The following is a 14,524-nucleotide window of genomic DNA, read 5'->3' on the forward strand; positions in this document are numbered from 1 at the left end:
GGCCCTAAGGAGGGCGAGGCGGAGTTCTGTGATGGGCGGGACTAAGGAGGGCGCGGCCAATGGGTGGAGGCGGGGTTCTGTGGTAGGCGTGGCTGACGCTGCGTGTGGTGGGCGTGGTTGCGGCGGGGCGGAAGCGGCGCCCGGTCGTAGCGGGGCGCATGGCGCGGCGCGGCCGGCAGGGGGCGCGGTGACCCCGCGCTGAAGGTCCGCCTGGTCCAGCGCCAGAGGCTGGACGGAGATCTTGCCCGCGGACGGTGCCTCCCTGGCGGTGGACACGCCCAGGCCCCGCAGCAGACGGGAATTGGCTGGACTTTAGCGAAATCAGACGGTAGAGGCGGGGCGGTCCCAGTTGTCAGGACAGGAGGGCACACGGGCCAGCGTGCGGCTGGGCCCTGCAGCACCTGGACTGGAGCTTCCCCTGGGTCAAGGGTGCCGGGGTCGGAGCAGGGTCAGGGAGTGGCTCTGGCGGCAGGACAGCTGTGTCCGGCGCCTGTGACCGGTCTTCTTTCTACTGGCCCCAGTTTGTGCACTTGTCCAAATGCAGCATTTCTGGTCCAGTGACCCGAGATGCCTGGGGGCCGGTGGTCAGCGATCACACGGGTGCTAGAGCCCCTTAGGCTGGGGGCATGAAAAGAACATGGGTCTGTCTCCTCCTGGCCTCAGTTTCCCCACGCTGATGTCCAAATCTGAGAGTAGCTTCCACATTGTGGGTGGTTGTTGAGTATCATTGAGTTAGAACTGACCCATAGTGACCCTTGAGCAGGTTTTCAGAGGCAGTGAATCAGAAGAGGGGAGAATGCCCATCTTTCTCCAAAGGAGCAGCTGGATTCTAAATACATGTCTTTGGGTTGTTGGCCCATGCAGCCTTACCACTGAGCCATACTGGGGGGAGGGAGGAGTTTAATTGACCTCCTGGTATAAAATGAGGAGGGAAAGTCTGCCCTTAGAGACCTCTCTAAAGTTATGAAGAACAATGATGTCACTCTGGAGACTAAGGTGCGCCTGATACAGGCCATGGTCTTTGCAGTCACTTGCTATGCGTCAGAGAGCTGGACAATAACTGGGGACGATAGAAGGAGAATTGATGCCTTTGAGCTGTGGTGCTGGAGAAGAATACGGAATGTCCCATGGACTGGAAAAGATCGATATTCCCATTCTAAAGAAAGGTGACCCAACAAAGTGTGGAAATTATCGAACAATTTCATTAATATCACATGCAAGCAAGATTCTGCTGAAAATTATCCAAAAACGTTTGGAACGATATGTCAACAGAGAACTGCCAGATGTGCAGGCTGGATTTAGAAGAGGTCGTGGTACTAGGGATATTATAGCTAATGTTAGATGGATCTTGGCAGAAAGCAGAGAATACCAGAAGAATGTCTATCTTTGCTTCATTGACTATGTAAAGGCTTTTGACTGTGTGGATCACAACAAGCTGTGGCTGACTCTGAGAAGAATGGGAATCCCAGAACATTTGATTGTGCTTATGTGAAACCTATACTTGGACCAAAAGGCAGTCGTCAAGCAAGGAGACACTATATGGTTCAAAATCAAGAAGGGGGTCCGTCAGGGATGTATTCTGTCTCCATATCTTTTTCAATCTGTATGCAGAACAGATCATCTGAGACACTGGGCTATATGAAGAGGAATGTGACATCAGGATTGGTGGAAGAATCATCAACAACCTGTGTATGCAGATGACACAACCCTGCTTGCTGAAACTGAGGAGGACCTGAAGCACTTGCTGGAGAATATCAAGGACTGCAGCCTCCTATATGGACTGAAGCTCAACATCAAGAAAACAAAGATTCTCACCACTGGGCCAATTGGCAGCATCAGTATGGATGGTGAAGAGATTGAGATAGTTAACAGTTTTCGTTTCCTTGGCTCCACAGTCAACACTCTTGGTAACAGCAGCCAGGAAATCAAGAGAAGAAATGCATTGGGAAAGTCAGCTGTGAGGGACCTCTCAAGAGTACCGAAGAGCAATGATGGCAGACTGGTGACTAAGGTGTGCCTGATCCGGGCTATAGTCTTTCCAATTACGTGCTATGCATCAGAGAGTTGGACAGTGACTAAGGATGATAGAAAGAGAACTGATGCCTTTGAGCTGTGGTGCTGGAAAAGAGTGTTGAATATACCATGGACTGCTAGGAGAACAAACAGGTTCGTCCTGGAGAAGGTGAAGGTGGAATGCTCCTTGGAGTCAAGGATTCTGAAGCTTCGTCTGACATACTTTGGGCATGTTGCAAGGAGGTACTGGTCCTTGGAGAGGGACATCATGTTTAGCAAAGTGGAGGGGCGGTGAAGGAGAGGAAGACCTTTGATGAGATGGATCGATTCTGTGACTGGAGCGGTGGGAATAAGTGTGTTTGAGATGGCTCGGCTGGCACAGGATAGAACGGCGTTTAGAGCTCTTGTACATAGGGTCGCTATGAGTCACAAGCGACTCAATGGCACATAACAACAACAACCATGGGCTGCTAGAAAAACAAACAAATTCATCCTAGAGAGGGTTTAAACTGGGCAGCTCCTTGGAGGCAAGGATTCTGAAACTTCATCTGACATACTTTGGACATGTTGCAAGGAGGGACCAATCCTTGGAGAGGGACATCATGCTCTGGACAGCACAGGAGAGAAAGACCCTCTATGAGGTGGAATGAGTCAATGACTGGGGTAATCGGGATGGGTGTGTCAGAGACAGTGCGATTGGCACGATTGGCACAGGATAGAGCAGGGTTTTGGGCTGTTTTACATAGGGTCGCTATGAGTCGCAGGTGACTCGATGGCACGTAACAACAACCCCCCAATGTGGTACTCCTCAAGGTGAGAGGCCATTCTCTCCCCAGGCCCTGTTCTGTGGAGTGAGTTTCCAGTTTGAGCCCCTCCAGAGCCCCTGGGCTAGCAGCACGGTGCCCTGCCCCCTCCTCTGTAATCTTTGGCCCTACCTCCTGGGAGAACTGAACCCTGGCCAGGACACCTGGCCTTGGAGAGGCCTCACCTGGCCAAGGAGGAAGCATTGCTTCCGCTGGAAAGTCAACCCTCCATGCACCCTAGTCCCAGCCCTGCCTCGCCCAAGAAAGACCTGGCCCACGCCCACACCTGCGGCCACCTTCACAGGAACGGACTTTGCACCTCACATTCATGCAGCCCCAGTCCAGTTGGGAGGGGGTTTGGGGCCCGTGCCCCACCTGGCTGCTTCCTGTTCGGAGGTTCAGTGAGCACTGGCAGTCTGCCTTCTGGCCACAGGCCAGTGTGAATCACCCTGGGTTCCACCCTGGGGAGCAGCCTCCTTTCTAACACCTCACCCCCACATTCACTGGGATGTCTTGTATGTGAAAGAGGCATTTTGTGAGCATTATCATGGGGTCTGATCTTAGAGGCCACTGTGCCTGTCGCTGAGTTTCCCCCACCAGCCTGCAGCTTGAGCTCCTCGAGTACCATGGACCGGCCCAGAACGGTGGCAGCTGAGTGCAAGGACTCCAGTGGGCTGAGGGCTCTCACGTGGCACCTCTCTCTCTGGTGGTCAGCATCCTCCCAGCGCGCCCTTGCCTCTGCTGAGGGGCTGACTGGGGGCTAGAGAGGACTGGCCCCTGCAATTATTTGATTACGCAGCTGGCTACTGAATACTGGCCAAGTCCCTAGGCAGCCTTGAGTCTGGAGTCCTGCAAGGAGTGAGGCCTGCCAAGCCCCTCAGTGAGATGAACGCCTGCTGCCTTCTGGTCAGGTGTGGACAGAGCAGAGCTGCACGGGGTGTGAGGAAGGGATCTGGTGAAGTGGGCCCAGGGTGCTGTGCACCTTGCCAAAAGAAGGGGGCTGCAGAGGGAGGGCTGTGGAATAAGGCGCCAGTTCCTAGTGCAGTTTTAAATGTATACAAAAAGTGTACAGAAAGTCAGTTCCCACGTGGACGTAACTCTGGATGTGCTTGTTCGTCTGTACCGGGGTGAACTGGAAGCGATCCCTATTGGGGCCTATTCACACGAACAAAAAGTGATCCAACATAATGTAAAATTGTCATCAACATCCCACACAAGTAAAGTCTTGCTGAAGATTACTTAAAAATCTCTGGAGCTGAATATCCACAGGGAAGTACCAGAAATTCAGAAGAAATTCAGAAATTCTTGGAATGAGGGTTATCATTGCTGATGTCAGTCAGATCTTGGCTAAAAGCAGGGAAAACAAGAAAAATTTTACTTGTGTTTTATTTGCTATACAAAGCATATGTACATCAGTATAATTCATGGATAGCCATGAGAAGAATTTGAATGCCAGAACACTCATTTGAAACCTGTCCCATGAGGCATATCTGGATGGAGCCGGAGCCAGAGGCCTTGAGACAGGGAACCTCATCTACGGCCATCCCACCCTGAACATCTCGGATGAACTCAGAAGCTAGGCAGGGTCGGACCTGGTTAGTACTTGGATGGGAGCCAGGGAAGCTCCCCAGCAGGGAAGAAGCTGAGAAAGCAGCACGCATCCTTCGAGCCAGAGATTCCCGGGCCAGTGGTATCCTCCTGTTGACCGAAGAGCTGCCTGGATTCGTTGAGAGACAGCAAACCCATGAGACATGCAAAGGCATTGGACAACAGGATTCTGTTTCTGCCCTCAGAGCCTCAGGAAAGAGCTTGCTTCCACACATTTCCCAAAGCCTTGAAGGAAAAGAAAAAGGCAAGAGTCAAGGTGGTCACAAGTCAAGTGAAAACCTTCAAGAAGTCAAGTCACAACCCAGGAGAAAATGGGAACGCTTGGAGCACAACAGCCACCATGTAAGTGTGTGAAGGGTGATTATCCATTGCTGACCATTACTCATTATAAGCTGTGATGATTATAAACAACCCTAACCGCCCCCCCCCCCCGAACCAAGAGCAGTTGTTTGAACAGAAAAAAAAGAGAGATGTTGGAGAGATCAGGAAAATATACGCCATGGTGGTTTCCTTGAACCGTCCAATCTGTATCCTGGGTCAGTAATTTGAGAAGCTTGACTAAATGGCATCAAGATTGGAGGAAGGCACATCCACAACCTGCATTTTGCAGATGACACGACCTTGCTTGCTGAAAGTGAAGAGCACGTACTTGAATCACTTGCCGGAAGAAATGAATGAGTGCAGCCTTCAATATGGATTACATCTCAACATTAAGGAAGCAAAAGTCCTCACCACTGGACCAACAGGCAACATCATGATGGGTGACGAAAAGACTGAAGCTCTCAATTTTTTTAAAAACTGGGATCTACAACCAACAGCCCTGGTAGCAGCAGACAAGAAACCAGAAGACCTGGAGCACTGGGCACTTTCTGTCAGGGACCTCCTGAAAGTGCAGAGAGAAAGCAAGCCAGGCTAAAGACCAAGGTGTATGACCCAGGCATTTTCAATTGCTTCATATACATTTCCACGCATAGGAGAGTTGGGCGGAGAATAAGGAAGACCCAAAGATCGAGGCCTTTGAGTTGTGATGTTGGCAGGTCCTGAACAGGTCCCAGGCTGCTGACAGAACAAACAAATCTGTCCTGGAAGGGCGAAGCCAGGGTGCTCCTTGGAGGCAAAGATGGTGAGACTTCACCTCACATACTTGGGACATGTCCAGAGTGGCCAGGCCTTGGAAAAAGGGGGAGATCATCCTTGGGAGGGTGGAGTGTCTCGGAGGAGAGGGAGCCCCTGAAGAGGGGTGACACAGGAGAGCGACAGTGAGCTAAGCACAGTGGAGAGTGTTAGGGGAGGGCACAGGCCTGGGCAGCTTGCAGTCTGTCGTACTTATGGTTGTTGAGTGGAATTGAACTTGACAGCACCAACACGTACATATGCACATCTGTGTCTAGACGTGTGCAACAATGTATACACACCTGTGTTCACATACACTGCAGCATATACACAAACACACGCGCACATTTACAGCAACATCACACGTGTGTACACACATGCACATACACATGAAAATGCACAACACATGTGTACACACATAACATATGCACATGTGACATACATGTATACACCAACATATAAACCTATGTGTGTACACATATACAGCAGCATAGGGTCACATGAGTCACAGGTGACACACGGCACATGTCAACAACATGTACATGTATACAACACATGTACACGTATACAACAACACATATACACTTATACCACATATGCACATGTGTATACACACAAGATGTGCATGTACAACCAAGTATGTCTACACATATGTGTGCATACACATATGTGTGTATACACTTAAACAATATCTACTTCTATATGCATATGCATGTACACCTCTACAATAACATCTCCTCACATGTACACGTACATATATGACCACATATGCATATATACATACATATATATACAACAGCATGTCCAAGATACATACATGTGTGTACATGTACAACATGTGCATCTGTGTCTTTATGCCCATACAACATGTACATACACATATACAACACATCCATATATACAGATGCATGTACACATACACATGCATGTCCACATGTGCACATGTGTGTGTATGTATGTTAACACATGTGCTCCTATTATCATATGTCCACATGCATAAAGCTCTGGTGGCCTATTGGTAAGGAGCTGTGCTAACAACCTGAAGGTGCATGGTTCTAATCGACCGGCTTATTCCTTGAAAGACAGACAGTCTCCTCCCATGTGATTTACTGCCTCTGAAAATCTGCTGGAGGGTCAGTTATGAGTCAGTTCTGACTCAATGGGACACAGCAACAACATTAGTGTGTAGTGTGTGTGTGAGTCCGTGTGTGTGTGTGTATGTCCCTCTGTGTGTAGTGTGTGTGTAGTGTGTGTGTGAGTCCGTGTGTGTGTGTCCCTCTGTGTGTAGTGTGTGTGTGAGCCCGTGTGTGTGTGTGTGTCCCTCTGTGTGTAGTGTGTGTGTGTGTGAGTCCGTGTGTGTATGTGTGAGTCTCTGGGTAGCACAGAGGGTTAAGTGTTCAACAACGAACTGAGACATGAGTGGTTCAGATCCACCAGGGGCCCATCAGGCACAGGACTGGCCTTCCGCTCTGGAAGGTGGCAGAGCTGCCCTCGCTCTGGGGTGCAGTTTTTCTCTGCACACCTGGGGTCGCCGTGAGTCCGAGTTGCCAACCAAAGTGCTCCTCCCATGGCCTCATGCTGGGCCGACAGCTCTGTGGGCTTGGATTAAGTGTGTGTGGGCACGGCTACAGCAGCAAGCAGGACAGTATCATTGACTGAATGTTGACCGCCTCTCCCTGTCCATCTGTCCTGGCCGTCCCGAAGCCCCAGTGACTGCTGGTCTGCCCACTGTCTGAGCTCTGACCATGTGGAGGTTTTTGAACCCTGGGAACCATGACCTCCCAGTTGGCACCCACTCTGAGGGCCAAGCTCTGGGCACAGTGGCCAGCACTGAGCATGGAGGACAGACAGTGAAGGCAGCATGTCTGCACTTGTCTCATCTCCCGCCAGGCACTTCCCTCCTGGGACTGTCCTCACCAGGCCAGGCCACAAACCAGGTCATACCACTGTCCCACCCTTGCCCAGACAGGCTGCTCACTCTCGGCCAGCCACAGGTCTCAGCCTCTCCTGAGCTCCAAGAACTCGCTGCTCCTGCCTGTGAAATGGGCCCATGACCCTCACTTAGCCACCCCAGAGGTGGCCCTGCATTGGCACACACGGGGCACAGTGACCGCTGCCTGTCCCACATGTCCTCCTGTCCCACCTGCCTTTCCCTCCATATCAGCTGCAAACCCAGAAGACCCTGCTCCCACCCCCCCACCCCAAAAGCCCACCGGGTCCTTCACTTCCAGAGCATTCCATTAGCTTCCCTACCTCCAGTCATCCCAAGGTCTCAGGTGCTTGGCAGGGGCCACAATCCCCTCTCCTCACGCCCTGGGTGGCCACCTTCAGCTTTTCATGTGGGCACATTGAGACTCCGAGCACAGGGACCCTGACCCCTCACATGCACATTGCTGCTGGACTTTGGTGCAGGCTGGAATCAGCCCAGAGTAGGGTCGGGGGTTACCTCAAAGTTCTCAAACCGCACCTGACCTGTTTAGGGCTTTGTAAGGAGTCCTGGAGGTGCACAGGGTAGTGCTGACTGGAAGGTCACTGGTTTGAACTAGCAGCCAAGGGAAGGGATGGGCAGTGTCCTCCCATAAAGATTTACAGGCCCAGAAACCTGACAGAGGGTCACCATGAAAGGGAAACAACTTGACGTCAGCAGGCTCGGGTGGCCTGTGGCTGAAGCCCATCTTCTGAAGGCGGTCAGGGCTTCATGGATCCTGGTCCTATACAGAGGGAGGGGCTCCGGTTGGCGGGGAGGGCAGGGTGGCCACACCCAGAGCTGGGTCTTGGCATCCTCCTGTGTGCCCCCACAGGGTGGCCCTGGAACTTCTTGTTCCAGGTCTCATCCCTCACCTGGCCTAAGGCAGGGGTCCAGCATACAAGAGTGTCCCCAGCTTCCCCAGCCTGAACGGACCTAGGGGGATTCTCCCCCCAAGTCCTACAAACCTCCCACACCTTGGCTGCCCCTGGACCCAGACACCCTCGTGGGGGCCTGCCTGTGGCCTGTGGGGCGGACACTGGCAGAACTGGTTTGGGCTCAGCTGGTTCTTGGGACAGAGGGCTCCCCCAGAGGGCAGGGTAGAGGAGGCTGCTGGACGGGGGTGAGTCATGCCACCTCTAAGGGGTGGTCCACAGGCTCGCTGCCTGGGGAGGGGCACAAGCACCCATGTGGGCCTTCTAGAGAAGTCCAGCATCCTGAGGCTGGCAGGTGACCTCCCTGCCCAGGGCCTCACGTGAAGGGCCTGTGAGGCCCTCACCGCACTGCTTGTAGGCCAGAGCAGAGCCCCCCAGCTCTCTGAGGCTGTCACTGTTACAGAAGTTTCTTCCCCCAAGGAGTGGCTAGTGGATTCGAACCACTGACCTTTCACTGGCCCAGCACTCAACCCACTGTAGGGCCAGGGCTCAGTGGGCCCACTCCAGGGGCCGGGCCCACTCCAGGGGCCAGCATGCCGTCCCAGGCGTGTGGTGGACATGAATGGAGCCTCTGGGGTTTACCTCCTCCAGGCAGACACGTGGTCCCCCGAAGCAGTGCTGTCCAGAGAGGTGGAGGGGCTAGAGGAAGAGGTGAGCATGGCTGGGGAGAGCAGGTGGGCCCTTGAGGCTGAGGGATGGGGAAGCGTAGGCAGCACGATGCGCTCACAAAGGCCCCGTGTCAGGGCATCCTCACAAGAGAACAAGGAGGCTGTGAACAGAGGGAGGAGAGGCAGAAGGCCACTGGGCCTGGGGGCCCCCATGCTGGCCATGGGGGGGACCAGGGACCCGAGAGCAGAGGCAGGAGAGGCAGAGGGCCGCTGGGCCTGGGGGCCCCCATGCTGGCCATGGGGGGGACCAGGGACCCGGGAGCAGAGGGAGGTTCCCGTGTTCACACAAGGAGCATCCGGTGACTCAGCACTTCCCCTTTCTCCATATCTGGGACCAGAGGTCCCGGCTGAGGGCCCCTGAGCCACACTGGGGCCCTTTGGACTGGGTGAGGCCGTGGGGAGCCTTTCCTCGGCTACTGGAAGCTTCCGTTGACAGAGCACTCCATACAGGAAGATCACGAGTCAGGCCTGGTTGTAGGAGTGACACAGCAGACACAGGGCCACCTGCCTGGTGCTCCCCCAGGGTGACAGCAGAACAGGGGGGCCGAGGGTGCTGGGGAGACCCAGCCGGAAAGGGTGCGTCAGACCCAGCTTTGTAACTTTATTCTGGGGCCTTGGAAGCCGGAGGGGTCCTGGTGGTGGGTGCACAATTTAGCAAGCTGTTCACCAAGAGGTGGGCTGTTCAAGTCCACCAGCTGCTCCTCAGGAGAAAGACGGACAGTCCCCCCCATAACAGTGTACAGCAGGGAGCCAGTGCAGGGGCGCCAGCAGTGACCGCTGGGCAGCCGTGGTTTGGAAGCAGAAAAAGTGAAAACTAGCCCTTAATGCCGTCGAGTGAGACCCACCCCATAGCTGCCCCCCCGGCGGGTTTTCAGGGAGAGTAACCCATGTGGAAGGCGCTCGGCCGTCCTTTGCCTACGGAGCAGCTGGTGAATTCGAACCGTGTGCCCTTGGGTTGGTAGCACAGCTCCTTACCCACCAGAGCTCCCTGAATGAGCATAGCGTGAGATGCAGATTTGCTTTTTAGGCGTCAGCAGGTCAGGTCTGGCCTCCTGAGACCCTCTGACCAGCAGGACTCTCAATGGACCTACCCCCACCAGCCCACCAGTGGGTGCCACATAGAGCCACCCCCTCCCGTCACCCAAGCCTGAGCAGGGGTGGACACAGCGGTCCCACAAACCCCACTCTGGTGCTGGGCGTAGCCTTTGAGGCTTGGCTCGGGAGAGGGCTGGCTCAGGCCCTGTGAGTGGTGGTCAGTGGGAACTCAGACAGGTCAGCACAAAAGCCAAGGGCAGAATTGGAGTGGGAGCCAGAAAACACTGAATGATGCTCTGCCCGCCCCCCTTCCCGCTGCCCCTCCAAAGGCCTCCTTTGTGTCCACTGGGTGGGGGTGGGCCCCCAGTGACGTAGACTCGAGACGGGGGCAGAGGAAATGAGGTCACCACAGGGAGGGGGCAGGGGTCTCCTCCCAGACCAAGAACAAAGGTGGGGGCATGAATGAACTGAGTGGCCCTGACCCCTTGTCCTTGGCTTGGTTTTCCTGGACTGGTGAATGAGGCTCTTTCCTGCAGGATGCGTGTCCATCCGTGTTAGTGCTGCCCCTCTGTAGTTGGCCATCATGCTGGTCCACACTCAGTGACCCTGTGACAGAGGACAGGCAGAGCTGCCCCCGGGCGTCCTGGACTCCTTGACTGGAGCAGCTCGCCAGGGCATCCACCCTCAGGGCCGTGAGTGGATTTGAACCAACGACTCTGGGGTTGGTGGATGAGTTCTCAGCCACATGCCACTCAGGGTCTGCAGTGTTAGGACAGTACAGCAGCAGGCGGGGTCCTGTCCCATGTCCCGCCCTCACAGAGGGGCCTGCAGGGCAAGATGAGGGGTGGGGGACAGAAGGAGCCTGGCCAGTGGACAGAGCTGGAATGACCTCTCCAAGAGGCAGGGCTGTGGACAGAGCCGGGGTCACTCCTTGCTCAGAGAGGACACCCCAAGTCCCCCAGAACACTTGTGACCTTCAGCCCCCGGCCCTCCAGTGGCCCCAAACCCAGATCCTGCCAGTCCTGATGCAGCTCCGGCTTCCGGCCAGGCCCCTGCCCTCTTGTAAGCAGCCTCCCAAAATAGCCCTCTAAGTGACCGCCTCTGTCCCACCAGTTCCCAGGCCTCTGTCAGAGAACGTGGCTTTGTTTCTGCCCAGCTGGCCAGGCAGTGACGTGGGGGCCTGCAGGGCTGGAATCTGGAGGAAGGGCCCCCCTCAGAGGACAGGCCGCGGCAACCAGCCCTGAGGCCGCCCGTGACATGTGGGGCCCAAGTCCTGCCTCATCCTGACCTGGAGGTCATGCAGGGAGCTCTCTGGGGTCCTGGCGGTCCTCTGAGCCCTCTGCCCTGCACCTCCTGCTGGACATGCTCACAGTGTGTGCATGTGTGTCTGTGTGTGTGCATATGTGTGTGCTCGCATGTCTGTGCATGTGTGTCCGCATGCAGTCGTGTGTACATGTAGGTGCGTGTGCACGCGTGTGTGGTTTTGTGCACCTGTGCAGGTGTGTGCACGCGGGGAAAGGGCCTTGTCCTGGCAAAGCCTCACTTCTCCTCATCTGTAAAATGAGTGGCACCCCTCAGCCCTGTGCCTACACAGCACAGATGAGACCTGGGGTCCCACAGTCCTCCCTCTCCAAGCTGCAATTTTGGGGTCCTCCCTGTCTCCACACAGCCCCATCCCAGCCCTTCCGGAGCTCTGACGTGGCCCTGCTGTCCACTGCTCTTGAGGTTCTGGGCATTTTCTTACAGTGTGAGGGTCAGGGGTTGGGGTGCCATCAAGAGCCCCAGGACCTGAGGGCCAGTGCGGCCTTCACATGGGGACATCCAGGTGGGTCAAGCTGTTCTCAGTGCTGAGAGCGAGGATGGGGGTGTCCAAGCCCATCAGCTCTCTTGACCACTTTGTCACCTCCAGGATGCAGTGCCCTATCCTCGTGGCACTCGCTATCAATGTCCTGGGTACTGTCCTCAGCTTCACCTTCATCCCGGCCAGCACCAAAGGGACCAGTGGGGATGCCCAGGCCCCCCCAGCAGGTAAGCCCACCGGGTGGCTCCCCCGTGTTTACACCAGCCCTGCCTGTCCACCTAGCGCCTTCAGGGGCAAGTACAGGGGCATGAGGCCTCAGGGTGCCCTCGCACCCACTTCCATTCCTGGAACCCCTGCAGGGCACTGAGTGGCTCTCGGCTGCTGACTCCATCAGGGCCAGGTCCAAGGAGGAAGAGGCCAGTGGTCCTTGTCTCCAAGGACAGGTGGGATTCAGCAGTGGAAGCATGAAGAGGGGAACCTCAGGAGGCCAGAGCGCCATGGGGTGCTGGAGGAGCGAGAGTACCCTGGTGGCCTGGCCAAGTGTCCTCCGGCTGCCATGCCAATGCAACAGACAGCTGCCTTCTCACTGGGGGCTAAATCCTTTTCCTAAAGGATTCCTTCCATGAGCACAGGGGTTAACGTGCTTGGCACTAAAGTCAAGGTTGATGGTTCAAGCCCTCTAGTGCTCCTTGTGGGAAGTTGGCACTGTCTGCTGTGAAGGAAACAGACATGCTGGTGGCAGCTCTGCTCCGACCTGTGGCATCATGCTGGATTGGAACTGGCCCGGCGGTAGAGGATTGGGTTGGGTTGAACCTAAGCTGGAGTGTGGACAAGGCTGCCAGGAGGAGCCCTTCCTAGCCTCTTCCAGCTTCTGGTGGTCCCAGGCGTCTTTGGCCACATCCTGGGGAGAGCTGGGTGTAAGAGGTAGGCACTGGGCACAGCTGGTCTGAAACACTCGTCCCCAGGGAACCCCAAGGCCAGCGTGTTTGACCTGAAGGCCATCAGCCGCCTGCTGCTCCTGCCCGGAGTCCTGCCCGTCTTCCTCATCAAGGTGGTATCCGGCTTTCCGTCAGGTGAGGCCCTTGGCTGTCTGGTGGGGGCTGGGAGGAAATGGGGGCAGGGCAGGGGGCACGGCTCCCCACCCCCACGGGCCAGCATGTCACGTCCAGCCTGCCTTCTGGTCACCCCTCAACTGGTACCAGATCCCACCAGCTCAGTCTCTCTCCCTGTTCAGACCTGGAAGCACAGGGAACAGAGTGGGGGCTCAGAGGCAAGTGCCCCTCCCTCCCCGACAGACCCTCCGAGGGGTCCTCTAAGACTACAGACTTCAGTATGGATTGCACGTCAACATCCAGAAAACAGAAATCCTCGTCCCTGGACCAGAAGCACTGGGGAGAAGCCTGGCGTTGTTGAGATTTCCATGTGCTTAGATCCACACACCACACCCGTGGAGGCCGCAGCCCGAGACCGACTGCTGCCGCGGCCTCTCGGAAGACACGCCTGGTGGAGAGTCGTCCACGTCGTTTCAGCTCGCTTCCTGTGAGCGCAGTTGGACGATGAGGAAGGAAGAGTGAAGAAGGAACCCTGTGAATGGGGCTCTTGGCAGAGAACCGTGTGGACCTTCGAGTGAAAAGACCGAACAAATCTGCCCTGCAGGATGTGTGACCGGGGCGTCCCTTGGAGGCGAGGAGGGTGACTTCGAGCATGTTGTCCGGAGGGGCCAGTCCCTAGAGAGGAACATCATGCCTGGAAAAGGGTCAGCGACGGAGAAAGGAAGAACCTCTGCCAGATGGACAAGGCCCGCGAGAGTGGGCACAGTGGGCGTGTGGAGATGGGGGCGGCGTGCCGGGGACAAGGCACACGGGCCGCAGGCTTGGTGATACCTGAGAGCAGCCAGGCTGTCCGTGAGGGATGGTGGAGCCCGTGGAAAGGGGGGATGCTTGCATAGCACGTGGCGTGGGGTTATACCATGGAGCGGTCAGTGTGAAGAAACTGAAGAGACAGGGGACTTTGTTGCTTGTATATGTTTATCATGATTTTTAAGGAAGATTGTGCAGGGAAACCGAAGGCCTTTCAGGTTTCCTCAGACCGAGGAATGGTGGGGCTCAGCCCTGGGCCCCCATTTCCAGACAGCCTGGACCAGAATGGCCTTGGGCCCTGGACAGCCCATCCACACGCTAGTTCTGGCCTCATCTTCCCTCCATCAGCACATTAGCCGCTGAAAGGAGGTTCTTCCTAGGATGGGCTCAGTACTGTCCAGGGATAGTCCAGGACAGTGCTCAGAGCTCCAGGACATGACACTGTGCGGGCCTGAACCCTCACTGCGGCCAGTGCCCGTGGTCCCTGCTGGCCAGGCAGGTGTGGCTGGGTGGGCGCTGACTGCCCTGAGCCCCTGCTGGCCAGGTGGGCACTGACTGCCCGTGGTCCCTGCTGGCCAGGCAGGTGTGGCCGGGTGGGCGCTGACTGCCCTCTACCTCTAGGCCTCTTCATGATCATGTTCTCCATCATCTCCATGGACTTCTTCAAACTGGAGGCCGCCCAGGCCGGCTACCTCAACTCCTACATTGGGATCCTTCAGATGG

The 14,524-nt window shown here is 55.8% G+C and overlaps 1 protein-coding gene across 1 annotated transcript in view; it reads left to right on the plus strand.

The window, feature by feature from the left end:
• The window catches only part of SLC22A18 (solute carrier family 22, member 18), a 30,271-nt gene that overhangs the window by 8,766 nt on the left and 6,981 nt on the right, over positions 1 to 14,524 (plus strand). The window contains exons 5-8 of the mRNA XM_006893375.1: positions 11,137 to 11,203; positions 12,051 to 12,169; positions 12,908 to 13,015; positions 14,423 to 14,523. Of these exons, the coding sequence (XP_006893437.1) occupies positions 11,137 to 11,203; positions 12,051 to 12,169; positions 12,908 to 13,015; positions 14,423 to 14,523 (395 nt within the window). The remainder of the gene's footprint in view (positions 1 to 11,136; positions 11,204 to 12,050; positions 12,170 to 12,907; positions 13,016 to 14,422; position 14,524) is intronic.

This window comes from Elephantulus edwardii, unplaced genomic scaffold (genome assembly GCF_000299155.1).
Source record: "Elephantulus edwardii isolate Elephantulus edwardi_28Jun2011 unplaced genomic scaffold, EleEdw1.0 scaffold00126, whole genome shotgun sequence".
Taxonomy (NCBI): domain Eukaryota; kingdom Metazoa; phylum Chordata; class Mammalia; order Macroscelidea; family Macroscelididae; genus Elephantulus; species Elephantulus edwardii.